General features: G+C 48.4%; 1 protein-coding gene across 1 annotated transcript in view; it reads right to left on the bottom strand.

The window, feature by feature from the left end:
• LOC126508204 (calmodulin-binding transcription activator 1-like) overlaps window positions 1-17542 on the bottom strand; it is a 509816-nt gene that overhangs the window by 14784 nt on the left and 477490 nt on the right. Inside the window, exons 9-18 of the mRNA XM_050153303.1 lie at window positions 15337-15488; window positions 11243-11439; window positions 10788-10866; window positions 9859-10174; window positions 8972-9495; window positions 6191-6378; window positions 5517-5763; window positions 4558-4629; window positions 1264-1457; window positions 198-272 (exon numbers count right to left, since the gene is read on the bottom strand). Coding sequence (XP_050009260.1) covers window positions 198-272; window positions 1264-1457; window positions 4558-4629; window positions 5517-5763; window positions 6191-6378; window positions 8972-9495; window positions 9859-10174; window positions 10788-10866; window positions 11243-11439; window positions 15337-15488 — 2044 coding nt within the window. The remainder of the gene's footprint in view (window positions 1-197; window positions 273-1263; window positions 1458-4557; window positions 4630-5516; window positions 5764-6190; window positions 6379-8971; window positions 9496-9858; window positions 10175-10787; window positions 10867-11242; window positions 11440-15336; window positions 15489-17542) is intronic.

Here is a 17542-nt window from a genome sequence, read left to right as displayed (position 1 = left end):
TCAGACACACACACCTTCTGAAATCGTCCCAGCCCAAGTGGCAGTGCCTAGAGTTTCACCACCCTGGTAGGACTGGAGTGCTTACCCCATGCTTGCTGGAGGTCACTAGCACTACACAGAGCCAGCCAATGGCTAGGAAGGTCAGGGCTGTTTGGTTACTATTGATGAGCACAGTGAGAGATAAGGACTTGGTGTACCTGTGACGACAGCGACGTAGAAACCTCATTATTTTTCGAGCAGCTTGGTCCTGCTTTTTGGTCAGCAAACTGCTCCTGAAAAAGCCAAAACATTATTGTCACAAGAAAGGTTCCATAAAGCTTATAGCGCAGACACTGAGAAGTGTTCTGATTTACAGGCTAGGAGACTTCCAGTTAAATGGTTTGTGTCACACGTGCAACTGCGAAGCACACGCTGCTCCCGCAGTGACTCTCCCATGCCTTTGTCTTCTGTGTCTGAGCCAGCGTCTCCTGTATCTCAGGCTGGCAAACCTCCAGTGATTCTCCTGCCTTCATCTCCCAACTGCTGGGACTACAAGCATGTGCTACCTTGACCAGTTTACGTGATGTCGGATATGAGCCCAGGGCTTTGTGCACGCTAGGCAAGCACTCTGCCAACAGAGCTATGGCCCTCTCCCAAGCTTTAAAGAGGCAATATGAAGATTAAAATCCAGAAGATGCCTCCATATGCTCTTACAACAACGTATGTCTGTCTGTCTGGGGTAAGACAGGGGTTTGCTGTGTAGGATAGGCTGGCCTCTAACTCATGATCCCTGATGCAGCCTCTAGAGTTTTGGGATTACAGGTGTGTACCACCATACCCAGGTCTTTTCCAGTTGTTTTCTTTTGGTGGAAATAGGCCTTCTGGCAGTAGCCAGACCTCCTCAGTGTAGGAATGAAGTCGTCTGAGCTTGATACTCTTTAGGCTATTTTCTGTTTTTAATCTTCAGGCTGCTACTCTCTCAGATGTAGTCACCAAGCTTTAAGTACTCTTTCTAAATAATTAGTGAGTTCGGAACACTGCAGAATGATGCCTCGTTAAGTATAAATGTTAGTTTTGACACATTTTAACTTATACTGAAGTTAGTCAGTGACATTCAAGGAACATGTGGCAGTTACAGAAAGGATCTCAGAGAGAGAACAACACAGGCATTGCTAGACAAAGCCACAACACCTGGAGTAGCTGGAGACAGAGCTGCTGCCACGTCTCAGGCTCTGCACCATGCCAGGCAGGTCTTCCCCCGCGCCCTGCAGGCATGTGACCCACCTAAGCTTTTGCTGCACGATGACTGCTGTCCTGCGGGCTGGCCGTCTCCTGCCACACTTCTTGTAACTCCGGTAGAAGTTCTGGATCAGCACTGCAGCTCGCCGGCTCTGCTGGAACCGTTTCTGCTCATAGTAACTTCGGAATTTGCTCTGGATGAGGATGGCTGCCTGGGTCATCTTTTTGTAAAGTGCATACTGCAGGGGACACAGAAGGAACAGGACAATAACAACGGGAGCCAAAAGTCCTCTGAGCTCAGGAGGTAAGAACCCCTCCTTCCTACTCTCATCTTTGATGGGGCTGACTCCCAAACTCCAACAGCTATCTTCCATCTAGTCTTCCAAAATGGAATGAACCACTTTCAGGACAGCCTGCAGGCAGCACGGCACTTCCATCCTCAGACAGCATCTTATTCTGCCTCTCCTGATGATTTCTAGTATATTTAAGATACTTGAGTCCAAAACAGAATGTAACATTTAAGCAGTGTTTTAAGATGAGCATTTGCTATCCAATTTGGTATTGCTTTAACCCTTACTATGTCTCCTGACTCTACTCATTCTGCACCACCTAGCAGTCAGCACCTCTTTCTAACCAATTTGCTCCATGCCAAGTTTCTAATGGAGCTACAAAGTCCCAAAAACAAGGCTTATCATGAAACGCTGACACCTTTAAGCCTTTCACCCTGCAAAAGATTAATACTCATTAGACCCACACAGTGGCCATGCAATGACCTTGGAAGGCTGCCAGAGTTGTGAGCTGCTTAGAAGCCAGTGGCAGAGGCCTTCAACCCAACATGCTCCACAGCCACAGCCCAGTGGCCAGGCCTGCTTCTCAACCAGTCTCAAGTTTCTAACACAGTGAAGTCACATGAAGAAGGCAACTTACTATTATAAGGGGACAAACTACTCAGAACCCCACCCTCCATGCCTAACTGCATCCTTAGCTGTGCCATAACACAGGGAAGGAGACTGACTTCTCAGAATGTCCAAAAAGCAAATCACTCTGCTCTCTTCTGATCTGCTTTACATTCACTTCCACCCAACCAAAAGTCCTTTAAGGTAAGAACACTGCATCCTACGGAGCTTCTCTGAGTCTCGTCATTTTGGCCTGACGATAGAGCATGTTCTGATCCTTGGGATCACCGTGAAGCCCACCACAGAAATACGGTATTTGCTTAATATTCACTAGGTTCAAAGTCACTGATCTGGTGGACTGACCTGGTCATAGAAATGTCCACCTACTATCAAAGCCCAAGCCAAGTCTACTAGAAAATTCACAGGTCCCCAAGGATAGATGTGGTATGGCTAGGTGGCCTGGCAAAGAATGTCTGTTTGGTGACGGGTGTGAGTCTGTGACTCTGGTGGGATGGTCTGTGAGAGGACTGGGTGTGAGTCTGTGACTCTGGTGGGATGGTCTGTGAGAGGACTGGGTGTGAGTCTGTGACTCTGGGGGATGGTCTGTGAGAGGACTGGGTGTGAGTCTGTGACTCTGGTGGGATGGTCTGTGAGAGGACTGGGGCAGCATTACCTTCAAGGCTATCCATGTGAGCTTGGGGAGAAACAGAAAATACAACACCGTTAGATTACCGAATACAGGAAACAAACCAAAAACCCAAAATCAGTGCAGCTCCCAACCCAACCAAAACCAAAACCAAAGAAAAGGCAGCCTGGCTATATTACTGCCTTCTGCCTTCTAAAATATCGTCACCATTTCCAAAGATAACCCCTTCCATCTCCCTAGCCGCAGGTGATAGTCAGCAGGGATTTTTCTTTCTTTCTTCTTCTTTTTGGAAGTACCTGTTGTCATCACAGACTTTAACCTTCTCATCTGTGTGTGCCATCTAGTGCTAACCTGAAGCCTGTTCACTGATCTGAGACATAGGGCTGCGGTGTCAGCGTTTGCACAATAAACCTTCAGTGTCTGGGATCTCTGACTCAACAGCTAGTCCTTGCTTTTCTGCCCACTGACAAAGTCTAAAGGAGAAGCTTGAAAAACAAAAGAAAAAAACCCCAGCAATTCACATTAGAAACTAAAATTCTAGGTCTGAAGAACAACATGGGGCCCCAAATTTCTCTGCAATTATTATACATCTTAGTATAATACCCTTTATGTAGAATGTAAAGCTTAGCCAAAATCCAATAAAATAAGGCATTCTAAATTATTCTACAGAACTGACAGCGTGTGTGTACATGCCTGTCCATGCATTTGTGTGTGTGTGTGTGTGTGTGTGTGTGTGTGTAATAGTGAGTCCAGGATGGCCTTGAACGTGCCATCTCGGTCTTTGAATGCTGGGACTGGAGACTTGTGCCACTGTTCCAAGTAATATGACCAAATTTCAACGTAGAAACTGGTCTAAACTTAAGAAGGAAAGTTTCAGTATTTTGTTTTACTATTTTTTTTAAAGATTTATTTATTTATTTATTATGTATAGAGTGTTCTGCCTGCGTGCATACCTGCAAGCCAGAAGAGGGCACCAGATCTCATTACCTTGCAGAATGCTGTGAGCCACCATGTAGTTGCTGGGAATTGAACTCAAGACCTTTGGAAGAACAGTCACTGCTCTTAACCACTGAGCCATCTCTTCAGCCCAATTTTTAGTATTTTATAACCACCTTGGTATCTATAAACTAACATTTCTCTGAGCCTGCTTCTTCATCTGTGAATGGAAATAAAACTCTGCTTAGAGTAGCTATGAGAGGGCTGTGGTGCTACTGGAAGATGGGCATGCATACCCTGCTCCTCGATGCAGTGCGGCTACCCCACAAGCTGAACTGTGCAGCTACGAGGGGGCTGTGGTGCTCCTAGAAGACCAGGATACCCTGCCCCTCGATGCAGTGCGGCTACCCCACAAGCTGTGCTGTGCAGCATGATCTCTGTGAGCAAGGCCTGCTGTCATTGTGTCTCTGCTAACTAAAGCTTGGTGGCAGAATGCTGTTTTCTTTTCCTCTGGTTCTTTTCTTCCTTTTTTGTGATTTATTTATTATAAATACAGTGTTCTGTACTACATGTATGTCTGCAGGCCAGAAAAGGGCATCAGATCTCATTACAGATGGTTGTGAGCCACCATGTGGTTGCTGGGAATTGAACTCAGAACCTCTGGAAGGACAGACAGTGCTCTCAACTGCTGAGCCATCTCTCCAGTCCTTCCTTTTCTTCTTAATCAAAATAATTCAAATCAGGCCTTTGCTATCAAGAGTTGGATGTGGTGCTTTTAGCCAAACTGCACAGCAGCATCCTCTGAGGCCAGGGCCGGGTGGACAGGTGCTGTTTCCTCCTGTGATGCACAGCTAAGTTTACCTGTTTGTACTTTCTGTAACAGCGCTGAATGACGGCAGCGGCCACTTCTTGCTGTTCCCGCAAGGGTCTGCCCTGAGAGGTAAAGTGAGGAGGAGATCAACAACGGCTAACGCAAGAACTATCTACATATACAAGATTAAACCTTTACTCATGGGGTGAGCCTTTCCAAGAAATAAAATCCCAGGTTGACTAAACTGCATTGACAACGATCACTACGAATTAAGAAAAATGAAAACAAAACAAAACAAAAAGCTGGGTGGTGGTGGCACACGCGTTTAATCCCAAAACTCGGGAGGTAGAGGCAGGCGGATCTCTATGAGTTCGAGGTCAGCTTGGTCTACAAAGTGAGTTCCTGAACAAGATACAAAGCTACACAGAGAAACCCTGTCTTGGGGGGGGGGGAGGGAGAAAAGAAAAATGAATTTACAGAATAAATGAACTATTTTTGCTTTTAAAACTCAAACCATATTGGGTGTTAGGAGGTCTAAAAATATGTATCTAAGAGGTTTTTTTTTTTTTTAAACAAAATAGGCATTGCGACACTCATTGTCCAGGCTCTCGGCAGTCTTTCCTACACAATCCCCTTCTGTCCTTCTTTAACACCTCTGGGCAGAGTGGTCAGACTCCTTTAGGAATATGCAGAAAGTGACTGAGTCCCACCTAGCTCCCAACCCCAATAAAAAGCACACACAGAAGTTTCAAGACCGAGTTCTCAGGGTTCAGGGGCAGCCCACAGTCCTCAGGGGCTGATTTATGATTTAGGTCATAAATCCCTTGTGGCTGGGGTGTCACTTATCAACAATAAGATAATGACAGCCGTCCTGCTGGCTTTATTTGACCAAAACTCCTGAATGTTATTATGGTAATAATACAATATAACATAAAGTCTTCCAATAAACATTTTATCAAACCACAAGCCACAGGGAAGAGAGACTGGGACGCAGACAGCCCTATTTTACCTTGTATTTCCGGAAGGCTGTCTGGACAAGCCTGGCAGCTTCGTAGAGTTCTCTCTGCTCATGGTCGGACAGCGTGAGCTGAGCAAGCTCATTCTCTACCTTCTCACTGGTGGATGCGCTCAGGAATTCTGACCAGTCTGCTGCCGAGGGAAGGCTGGGCTTCTCAAAAGCCACTTCACTGACAGGGGAGCTTGCGGGGCTCAAGCTGGCATTAGAAGAAGGAGTTAGGGGCTCAGTGTATGCACTCCTGAAACAAAGGAAAGGACAAGACAGTTAACAGCTACTCGCACCGTCCATTACCTGCGAACTGATGAGACAAGAACAGGATCTACCTGAAGCCACCCCGGGCCAGTCAGATGCCTTCACTCTGTTTAACACACACAACACTTTGGCTGCACCTCAGTTACGTTCATACTGAGCACCTATTATCAGTTTAGCACTGTGCTCAATACTAAGGCCAATAAGGACACTAGCCTGCCTCCAAGAGACTTCCCCTGAAGCAGGATGTATCCCTCCATGTGGGGAGCATGTAATAGAGGAAAGAAGGCAGAGCCGGGGTTAGGAAGTGGTGTGAGGCCACGTGCCCTCCTGGGAAAGTCTCTTTACACCTGGCCTCCAGTTAAATCTAGGACTTTAATCTCAGCAGAGAATCCCAGACCCCAAATCTTCCTAACCTGATGTGGGCAGCACTGGGCAGACGGTCAGCATCAGCTAGGTAACTGGCCAGCCAGCTCATTGTACTGCTAATGGTGGCGGGATCTGTTCTTTCCAGGGCTGAGGACTCCATGGGCACAAAGTTCTCCTGCTTGATTCGGTCTGGTGTAGCCTCAATAATGTGCTCCGCCAAGGTCATCATGTTCACCTGCAATCAGAGGTCACAGAACACTGAGCTCATAAACCTTCAAACCCGTTTCACTGCCACCCTTACCTTATAAAGGAGAATGGAGGCGGGGCAGGGAAGTAGGGGAGGACAGCCAGTTTACGCCTCAATCCAATGCATTCAAATAGCATTTAAAGTTAGTACGTGACTCACCCGGAGACCTGATTATCTCTTAATCATAGTTTGGCCTCACACCTTGGTCACATCTTAGAGAACTTCTGTCTTGGGCCCACTGTCTACTCTCGGCAGCATGAACCACTTAAGGACTGACCTCATATTTTGAGGGGTGGGGGTGTTTCAGGTAAACCGTCATGTTATGTGCCTGCACGTGTCTTCTACCATGTGGTCCTGGAGACCAAACTCAGGTCATCGGGCTTGAAGGCAAGCACCTTCACCTGCTGTGCTATTTTGTCAGCCCTAAATATGCATTATTTTTAACTCTGTGTTTGTGTGCGTGTGCGCAGGTGTGTCTGTGAGCATATGTGAGATCAGGTGCTCATAGTCCAGAAGAGGGTGTTGTAGCCCCTGGAGCTGGAGCTGTGAGGCACCCAGCACGGGTACAGGGAACCAAATTTAGGTTCTCTGCAAGATCTGTCCTTATGATTGGAGATAAGGTCTCATCTTTTCAAAATTCTTTACATACTTCTTAAAAGTTAGAGTTAAAATGCAAGTTTAGATTTTCACCAGATACTCTGGCCTCCAGCAAGTGCATGTTCTGGAGGGAAGTTCACAAGACCGGAAAGGCTGATCTCCTATCGTGAAGGCAAAATTCTGGGACTGCAATCAGATATGGGTGGGTGATTCAAGGGGACGTGGGAGCTGAGGAAGAAGCAAGGCTGACCTAAGACCTTTCTGATCAGCCGACAGCTATCTAAAGTTGGCTGAACTGATTTTACAATCTAAAAATCAGAAGTCCAAAAACCCCCACAAAACCCATTTTAAATGTTTGCTTAACGTAATTTTTCAAATTTACATCAATGAGCAACTGTCTATGACCGTCTCCAGAAAGGCTTAAGAGGAGAGAAGGATCCACCCTGAATGGATGCCGTTATCCCACAGGCCAGGGTCACAGGCTGAGTAAACAGAGTGAGGAGCACCAGCACCCAGTCTGCTTCCTGACTACCCCTGCTGCCACGCCTCCCTACCATGATGGATATATCTTGACACTGAACCAGAAATACCACCCCCTTCCTTCATTCAGCAGGCTTCATTATGCCAAACAGGAAAGTAATTAATACAGGTTCCAACAGGAATCGTCCACACTAAGGACTGGGCAGACTGTACCAGGCAGGGCAGAGCCAGCTGCCTGTTTGTGTAACTAAAGCTTAGGCTACTGCAGCTCCGTGTATCCCTTCGTTTTGTCCACGGCTACTTCTGTCCTCCTCCAGCAGATCAACGGCTACAATAGTGTCTGTTGAACCACAAAGCCGAAAAAAGGTCACCAACTTTTTTTTTGTCAACAACATTATTTGACTAAGGCTGGGCATGGTGGGACACACATCTAGCCCCAGCTCCTTGGGAGGCAGAAACGAGAGGATTTTAAGTTTGATGCCAGCCTGGGGTGCTTAATGAGACTAGGTCTTGAGATGAAATTTAAAAGGGGCTGAGGATTGTACTCAGGAGAGTGTTTGCCTAAACAACACTACGTGATTTAACTTGGCCGGCATCTTCCTGGCTACACGGCTGTTGGTAAATCAGTGGTGGGGTCTCCTATCCACTAGGAGCAGGGTGCTAATAAGCAAGCATGTGTCCTTCACAGAAACTCAACCCAGGGTGCAATGCTCGGCAGTGACTTCAGCAGTTACTTCCCTGCACCTTCCCACTCCAACATCACTCCCTAGGCATGGGAGCCCTCGGGTCTTCCTTTCCCTTTGGGTTGCATCAACAAGAATCTGGAAACAGAGATGGCTATCCTGTATTCTCTGGTTGCCCCTTTTGACTGCCTCTGTGATTCCAAATTGACAGACTCTGTCTTAATCACCTGATGCCTCATTTCGTCTACAGGTTCAGTGCCCTCAGGACCTGTGCTTCCTACATTCATTACAAGGGCATCCAGCTATGAGCCCTAGAGGTATTTCACTACACGCCATGTGAGCGTCAAGACACAGATGTCCTTCACAATGGCTGGATGACGGCCGTGCTAGTCAGGCAGTCACTCAGATAATCCAAATCCTGTCTGCAGGCTTCCTTGCTGGCTATTTTTAGGGCCTTGCCTCTATTACAACCAGTACTGAAAATGGGGAAGCTGTCCTCTTGGATGCAGGAAGCAGGAGACTCATTAGAGGGTTGTAGTTGAGTTCTGAAAGGGTTGGTACCAGGAGGCTTTGATGAGGACCTGTGGTCAGGCCCTAATCACAGTGCCCATGTCACAGAAGGAAAGCAGCCCAGGGTAAGCAGACACTCAAGATTCCCCCAAATGAGACCAGATTGCAAACCCTTCCTGAGTGGAGGCGGGGGGGGGGGGGGGGGACCAGGGATCTGGAGGTGTACAATTACATGACTTTCAAAAGTGAACCGTAACGTTCACAGCCACAGTGAGGTTCTAGCTTCTGCAGGCTTACCTGATGAGTCTTACCTGAATATCGTCCATAGGCTGGGGGCACTCCTCGCTCTCTGCACTATCCCGGTAGGCCCCCATCTCTGTATTCACCACCTCTCGGTTAGCCATCATCAGGACACTCATTGGTTCCCTCGGACGCACCTGTGAAGGCGCCGCGTCCTTTACTACACTGGTCCCCTTCGGATTTCCAGTCACCTGCACTGTAGACACACCAATGTAAAGATCTTTGGAACTCCACTTTACTACAGGCTGAGGTGCAGAGGCTTGGAATGCTGCCGACTCTGGAGCGGGAGGGGAGGCTTCCCGGCTGTAGTCCCTCACTCCTTCACTGGGGCTGATTGTTTCAGGGGAGGACTGCTTAGAACTAGGGCTTTGCTTCCTGATATTTGGCTGCTCCAGACTCAGTGCAGTGCAAAGCAGTTTCTCCTGCCTTGCCTGGAAGGACTCGGGGTTCAATTTATGCTTTTTGGGAGCTGGATAATCTTTGTGGCTCTCACTGCTGTAGTAATTAGAGGGTTCAGACCGAGGTCTTCTCAGATCTGAAAAGTACAGTAGAAAGGACAGTCAGGACAGGTGACGAAAGCAGGAACCCTAAAGAACCAACACGTTACGCTTGAGAGATAAGAAGTGCGAAGCTGGAGCGCAAGACACGTTCCTGAGCTGTCGCCATTCCCCAGCAGCACTGCCTGTACTTAGGGGTGTGCGTCCTGGACAGACAGACTTTCCATACTGGGAGGGGCACTAGCTATGTTAAAAGGAAAATCAGAAACGCTATGTAGCCCTCCCCTTGCCACCAACCCTTAAAAGTATGTGGGTATTCTATGGACTCTTCTAAGGGAAGCCGCGGAAAGCCAATGGGGAAGCTGGCCAAGTTCCGAGATGAAACCCTTGTGAATTTGTACCTGGATTGGTGCTTGCAATGACGGTGACTCCTTTGGGTATTTCTGGAGAGCTCATGGCCTCCCTGTGCCACTGGGCCATCCAGCTGTCTGTGCTTGGCTCTTCGCTCGGGGCACAGTGGATCCTGGGGGTCTGCCCCAGCTGGGCCTGCTCGTCTCTTTGCAGATGCTCCAGACACTCTGCTAATTTCACATGGCCCCTCGACCTGGCAATTCCCAAAGGCAGCCTTCCCAGAGAGTCTGGGATGGAGATGGCACGGCGGTCCCATTTGTACAGCACCACTGCCGCTTCCAAGTGCCCTAGGGCACAAGCCCACATCTGAGAGTCGGGAAGACAGAACAAGGAACTCAGCAAGAGGCCAAAACCATACTTCACCTTTGCTGTTGCTAGCAGCGGATCTACAAGTCTTTTCGGCAGTCTCAGTGGGGCCATTACAGTCGCCTCTAACAAATGCCCGATTCCAGTGGGAAGGAACGCTGTGCATGTCTGACAGTCTACAGAGTTTAAAATTTTACTTTGCCAAATCAGTTTAGAATTTATCTTTGTATTTCTTTTTTTCCCCAGAAAGGGTCTCATACAGCCCAGGCTGGCCTTAATTCACTGTGCAGCCAAGAGTGGCCCTGAACTTCTGAACCTCATTGCTTCCTCCCCGAAAGCTGACGTTAGAGGCCTCCACATCGTACCCTGTTTTGTATCTCATCACTGGGGTCAGAATCCCTTTGCCAGTCCAGAGATGGTCAAAGACTATAAACAAGCCTCTTCCTCCCCCACCTCCCCTGAGACAGGGTTTCTCTGTGAAGCCCTGGATGTCCTAAAATCACTCTGTGAACCAGGCTGGCTACAAACCCAGAGATCTGCCTGCCTCTGCCTCCCAAACGCTGGGATTAAAGGTGTGCACCACCAACGCCTGGCTAACAAGCCTATTCCTCACCAGAGGAGTACAGGAGAAGTGGTCCACATTCAGGGGGTCAACTTCCAGTTCCAAATCAATGCTGTCTGCATGCTTTGTGCTGTTGGGGATGGAGAGCACGGAGGTTACCACAGGTTAACCCATGAGGAAAGGAAATACCAGAATAACACAAAACCCATGAAAATGAAACCAAACTGGGCACCTAGCCTTCCTGATATGAAGAAATGGGAGTCTGGACTTCAAAGGTAGTTTGGATTCCACTTGACAGAAGCCCAAGGGGAACAAAAAGTCTGACATCTCGTATCTCACTCAGTTGTCTAGGGTATGAGACTACATGAACCTCTCAGGAACTGAACTGTTCTGGGAAAAAAGCCCTGGCTCACAGGCTATCACATGCACCAAATGACTGAACTCCTTCGGGAAAGCCCAGGAAACTGAGAAGTGAGGACAGCTGAGTCCTTCGCACCCGCCCTTACCGCCATTTGATGAGGGTCTGGATCAGGGTGGCGTAGCCCTGGGCAGCAGCCAGGTGTAAGAGGGTCATTCCACGGAAAGTCTTCGAATGGATCAAATGCTTGGATTTGGCCCAGCAGGCTCGGCTCATCATCTTCTCACAGACAACAACCACACGACTCTCAAAACAGCTCCCTAGGGTCCCGGTGCCCGAAGCACACTGTGTCATGAGAAAGTACACATTACCCCCGAGGCCACACCAGAGAGACGATGACAGTTAGCAGCCAGCAGAAAACATAGTTAACCGTGAAAATAAATGTTAAGAAATAGAAGGGGCTGGCAAGATGGCTCTCAGGGTAAAGGCTCCTGCTGCCAAGCCTGACGATCAGGGCTGGATCCCTGGAAACCACATGGTAAGTTGCCTTCTGGCCTAGGTATGTGCGCAAGGTTTCTCTGTAGCTTTGGTGCCTGTCCCGGAACTAGCTCTTGTAGACCATGCTGGCCTCGAACTCACAGAGATCCGCCTGCCTCTGCCTCCAGAGTGCTGGGTTTAAAGGCGTACGCCACCACCACCCAGGCACACACACATTATTTTTAAGCTTCTGTGTGTGCGCGTGTGCGTGTATACATATATATGCATTATGAATGTGTGCCTGAGCACAGGTGTGTGCCTGAGGATGCTGGAAGAGGGTGTCGGGTTCCCTGGAACAGGAGTTACAGCCAGTGATGAGCCATCAGACGAGGGTGCTGGGAACTGAGACTGGGGCCTGCTGTAAGAGCAGTATGAGGTCTGATCTGCTGAGCCATCTTGCCAGCCCCTAATATTTTTTTTATATAATAGACATGCCAAAGGCTTCAACCATACACAAAGAACTTCAGGCTGAGGAACGCCGAGAGTGGGAGAAGTACTCTTCCCCAGGGAAGAGTGCACCAGCTGGTGAAACGGTCAGCCCTGAACACAAGTCAACATGCGATAAACCGAGCAGGTTGTATTTAGGGATACATATTTATGTATGTCTATACACATGCGCATATGTATGTAAACAACAATTAATGAAAAAAGAGGCCATGAATTTGAAAGAGAATAAGCAGGGGCATATGAAAGTGTAACAATGAATTTTACACACACACACACACACACACATAAATTCTATTTTACTGAAATGTTACATTTTTAAAAGAATTTTGTTTAAACTGAGATATAAAAGCAAAAATTATTATTATTGTTGTTGTTATTATTGTTAAAGACTAAGCACGAGGAAACAGCACTCTGAGCTGAGGTGCAGGGCTCTCATCACTAAGAGTCAGTGACTGTGGCACACGATGTGTCTCAGGAGACAACCCTAGCCGCCCAGCAGGGGCAAACACCACAGGCAGTAACTTGTTTTCATCTGGGTCACACTGACAGCTGATTCGTGTTTCTCTGGAAACCTTTAGAAAAAAATGCTTAAAACTATCCAAAAACATTTTTTTTATATGTTGGAGTGTTTGCCTGCACGCTCTGTGTATGTGCCAGGTGTCCAGAGTTTCAGCTGGCTAGCCTCTATGTGGGTGCTTGGAGCTAAATCCAGGTCCTCTGAGAGAGCAGCCCATGTTTTAACCAATAAACCATCTCTCTAGTCCTCAATTTTTTTCGTCTTTAAGGGATACTTGGTAAAGCATGAGCTATATGAGCCATAAGAGTTACTAATCATGCGGGCCCACAGGAGATGAGTTCACCAACGCTGGCCACACGAAAGAGGGATGAAATCAAGGCTGGTAACCACCGCAGCCCGAGTCTCGGACAGCAGTCTTATGTTCGACACACCACACTCCCAGCCAAGTGGCACGTCCAGCCTAATTCTCATCTCTGGTGTCACTGGGAAAGCATTTACTTTTCTGGCAATAAATTCCATATAATCCAATTAGTACAAAAATAACATTGTTCCTCACCGCTCTTTATTTTTAAATATGGAAACCATGTTTCCAAAAATTAAAAAGGCAGCTGATGGGTGCAATGCCATTCCTCAGCCAGAGTTGTCAAAACATCCCAAAGATGGCGGGGCCATCCCAATACACAGCAGGCTGGCCTTGACTCAGGCAGACACCAGAAAGACAACTTTATGGAGACATGGAGATCATCAACCAATGAATGAATGGGGAGCATTTCCCATCAAGCCATCATGTAGCAGATACCATCGTCTACTGGAGAGCAAATCAACAGCATGACCCACAGTAGCTGTACTTGACACTGTATCAGGTCAACCAGGGCCACTGCCATGTGGCTGAGCCTGAAATATGGTACACTTTACACAGTGTTTGTGTCTGAAAAGGATTTCATGGGAACTTCTTATTTGGTCCTCAGATCAATTAAACAAGGATTACTTGGTTTACAAAACTTAGCAGTGTTGGGTGGAGACAAAAGCCATATTTGCAGGAGGTGCATGCCTTTAGTCCCAGTACTCGGGAGGCAGAGGCAGGAAGATCCCGTGATTCTATCCCAGCCTTAACAACACATGTGGTCTCTGTCACCAACTTCTGAAAATGGGAAAGTCAGAGAAAATCTGAGATTAGTGTGGGCATAGACACTAGGTTTTTGCTTTCATCTATTATTAATATTAAAAACACTGGTACTAGAGAGATGGCTCAGCAGGTAAGAGCACTGGCTGCTCTTGCAGAGGACCCAGTTCAATGACCAGAACCCACATGATGGCTCACAACCATCTGTAGGTCCAGTTCCACAGAGATTTGATGCCCCCATCTGGTCTATTTAGGTACTGCATGCATATGGTGCACATACATACAGGCACACCTACATATACAGGCACACCGATACAGGCACAACATTCATGAACATAAATATAAAATATTGCTAGTGTTTCATATTTTCAAGGTTTCTAAACAAACAAACACAATGTACTTTAAAAGAGGAAATTCTGCTGGGCATGGTGGTGATGTATGCCTTTGACCCCAGCACTGCAGAGGCAGAGGAAGCAAATCTCTATGAATTTGAGGCCACTGTAGTCTACATAGTGAGTTCCAGGCCAGTCAGGCTACATGGTGAGACTCTGTCTGAAAACAAAAGGAGACATATGGGAGAAGAGAGAGCGTTCTGAAAGGAAGCCATCCTTTACACTGAAGAGCAAGAAGGGGCTCCCTGCAGCTTTCACTTGGTAGTGAAGGCAAGAAATATCACCTGGTCCTCATTCTTAATCTCAGGGAGTCTGAAGAAATAAGTTTATTCTCCAACTTTCTTAAAATAAAGCTCCTAGATGGAATGTTTTAAAGCGAAACTTGGTCACCGCCCTGCACGTGGTCATGTGACACACTTGTGGAGCGAATGAAAACAGTACATGTGGCTGCTGGATGGGACGGCTCAGAGACAGAGGGGCTTGCATCAGGCCTGTCAGCCTGAGTTCAGTGCCTGGAACCAAGGTATGAGGAGAAAACTGACTCCCCAAAGTTATCCTCAACATCACATGACTGTCATGTATACTGAAGAAAATAAAATTTAAAAACAAAAGGGAAACAGGTGAATCACTGGTGAGTTCAAGGCCAGCCTGGTCTACAAGAGCTAGTTCCAGGACAGCTACGACTGTTACACGGGGAAACCCTATCTCAAAAAACCAAAACCACGCCAAAACAAGAGGGGATGCACATGTGAAGGATGAGAAGACTGTGTAACGGGATGCTGTTCCTCACTGAACAACATTCCACGAACCATTTTCTGAGTTCACCTTCCAGGGGCTCAAAAAGGCCTAAGACCAGCTGAATTAAGTTATGCTCTGTATTTCCTAAGACAGGGTTAAGACACAGAGTATGAAAAAAAAAGACTGGTTGGATCCAGAGTTTCAACAGACATGCATCGAACCCTGGCTGCTCCTTCCAGCTACTGGGGAACACAGTGAGATCTGAGACCAAGGACAGCTGACAACCCGGGTGGTAAGTCCCTGCACCGAGGTGTCCTCGACACCGCACAACCCGAGCACAGGCAGCAAGAACCAAGGCCCTGGCAATCCTCTCCCAGCCTCCAAATGACAGCAGGGGCAGCAGGGAGGTCACTGGGACCAGGCGTCTCGCGCACGCGCGCACGGGTGAGGCACTAAAGCAAACAGAAACTGCCAACGGCAGGGCCTACCTGGGCCTGGCCCCCTCCGGTACCACTTCCGCTGCCACCTCCGCTGCCGCCTCCGCTGCTCGTCTGCTTGTGCTGCTGGGAGCCCGTCATCTCGGCCATCCTCCTCTCCATCTGCTCCAGCCGCTCCAGGATGGACATCCTGAACTGGTTATCTAGGGCAGAGCAGGAGGACTGAGGCTGCACTCTAGACGAAAGACATTTGACCTGTGGCCTATGCCAGCTTGCGAGTCTGGCGTCCAAAAGGCTGTCAGTAACTCTGCCAAATGAGGGACTACAGCAGCTCAGCTTCCCCAGCACACACGCAGCCTGTGCTGCACACCAGGACGCAGTGTTTACAGCAGCCCCAGTCCCCAGAGGAAGGGCCAGAAAAATCCCTCTGTGTCAAAGATCTTGCTTTGGGGTTCTTGCTTCTCTATTTCTTTGTGGAATTCCCATAGAAACCTCGAGGAGATCTGAAAGACGCCCCCTCCCCACCCAGGGCAGACACAGGAAGTGGGTATGGTGAGCTAGTGAGGAAGGAGGCAGGATGGGTATATACAAGGTAAGCACTCAGACAAGTTTAACAGTCTCACTCCTACCTAGGAAAAGGAACAGGCCAACACTGTGGGAGCTGGGACTGGAATTGAGAAAGCGTGATTCTTTACTGCTGAGTGAAGACCGGACAGCACGTCTGCACCCCAGCTGTGTGCGAGTCAGGATACGTCACAGGAATAAGAGGAGTCCAAACCATGTTAAAGTCATCAGTGCCTATATTAATGCCACGGATTGTCCTAAGTATGGTGCCAGGGCTCATCAGTGGGGAGGGCAGAAAGTTCTTTCTGCAGGAGCCCAATTATAATGTGCAGAACAGGCAGCTAATGGATGTGACCAGGAACAGCGGGTGGGCACGGAACCGAGGTAGGAAAGGCAGCCCTTAAGTCTGGTTGGCGTGAGAAGGAAAACCAGATACACCAGCCAGTAATGAAGGGGTGAAAGTGTGTAAGGGAGTAAATACAAAGGCCCGAGACAAGACACAGAGGGTCAGCTGGAGAGGTGGGCTGCTCGGGACCCTGTTGTGCTGTAGGCTAACCGCACAGCTAGGACACACCTACCCACTTGCCATACCTCCAAGTCTCAGCTCCTCGGTGGGAAGAGAGTTACTGTGGGAATCACACTGGTTCACACATGTCCATGCTCAGAACATATTATGCCCCAAATGAGTGTGCTCACCATCAGCTTCTAAAGATGAACTATGGTCCTCAGGACCTGGCTGAAGACAGTTACAGCATGTTTCTCCCCAGAGTGTGAAAGACACAGCTCTGGTCAGAACACGGTATCTGAGTGACAAGCCTGGAAAGGGTAGATCTGCCAGTGCTCCCCACTACCCCGCCAGTGGCTCCAGACTGGTGAGTGGGGTAGTGCTCCCCGCTATCCCACCAGCGTGCCTAGACTACTGAGCAGGGCAGCTCACATACAAGAAGGGAAGAAAGGCAGAGGCAAGAGACCCAGGACAGCACCACTCAAGCCTGCCCTGGCTCTGCACCAACAGTCAGGCAGACACCGTTGCTTCACTTTACAGACAGGGACACACAGGGGCGACTCCTCTCTGGCCTCACAAAGGCCCCAGGAAGGAACCGTTACCGAAAGACAGAAGCACAGGTTTGAACTGCCCTGGAAAACCGACTTCTTCCCTGGAAATTTTAAATGCCAACTTGTCATCAAATTCCTTTTACTTTACTAAACCAAAACCCTTCTACAAGTCCCAGTGTTGCCTCCACGAATACCATTAACAGAAACAAGTACTGCTCACTGGGGTGAGTGGGAGACCATCCACCTCTGCTCTAGCTTCACACGCACAGGTGGATATGACCATCTTGGAGGATTTCACCCAAGTGTCCTGCAGGGAAGCCTCAGGATGAAGGCGGGGGATGGGATGACCAGAGGGGCCTTGAATGACCACACACCTCTTTCTGGGAACCTAAATGCTGCAGGAAACAGGTCCCTCCATCAGAAGCCAGCTAGAGACAGAACTCTGCCCTGCAGGGGTTCCTGCAGCCTGACCTCCATTCCTCTCTGGGCCTGTACTAGGCTAACTCAGCCCCCGAAATGACGTAGCTTGACTCTAAACCTCCACAGCTCCGGCAGCTTCTTTGTAATCCTGCACTTTTCCCAGGCACCGTGAATCCGGCAGCCAAGATGAACACCCCCTCATGAGACAAAGTCACAC

This window comes from Alexandromys fortis, unplaced genomic scaffold (genome assembly GCF_014885135.2).
Source record: "Alexandromys fortis isolate MF-2015 unplaced genomic scaffold, M_Fortis_MF-2015_v1.1 scaffold_88, whole genome shotgun sequence".
NCBI lineage: Eukaryota > Metazoa > Chordata > Mammalia > Rodentia > Cricetidae > Alexandromys > Alexandromys fortis.
Note: the sequence above shows the minus strand (reverse complement) of the source record. Positions and strands in the feature narration are given on the sequence as shown.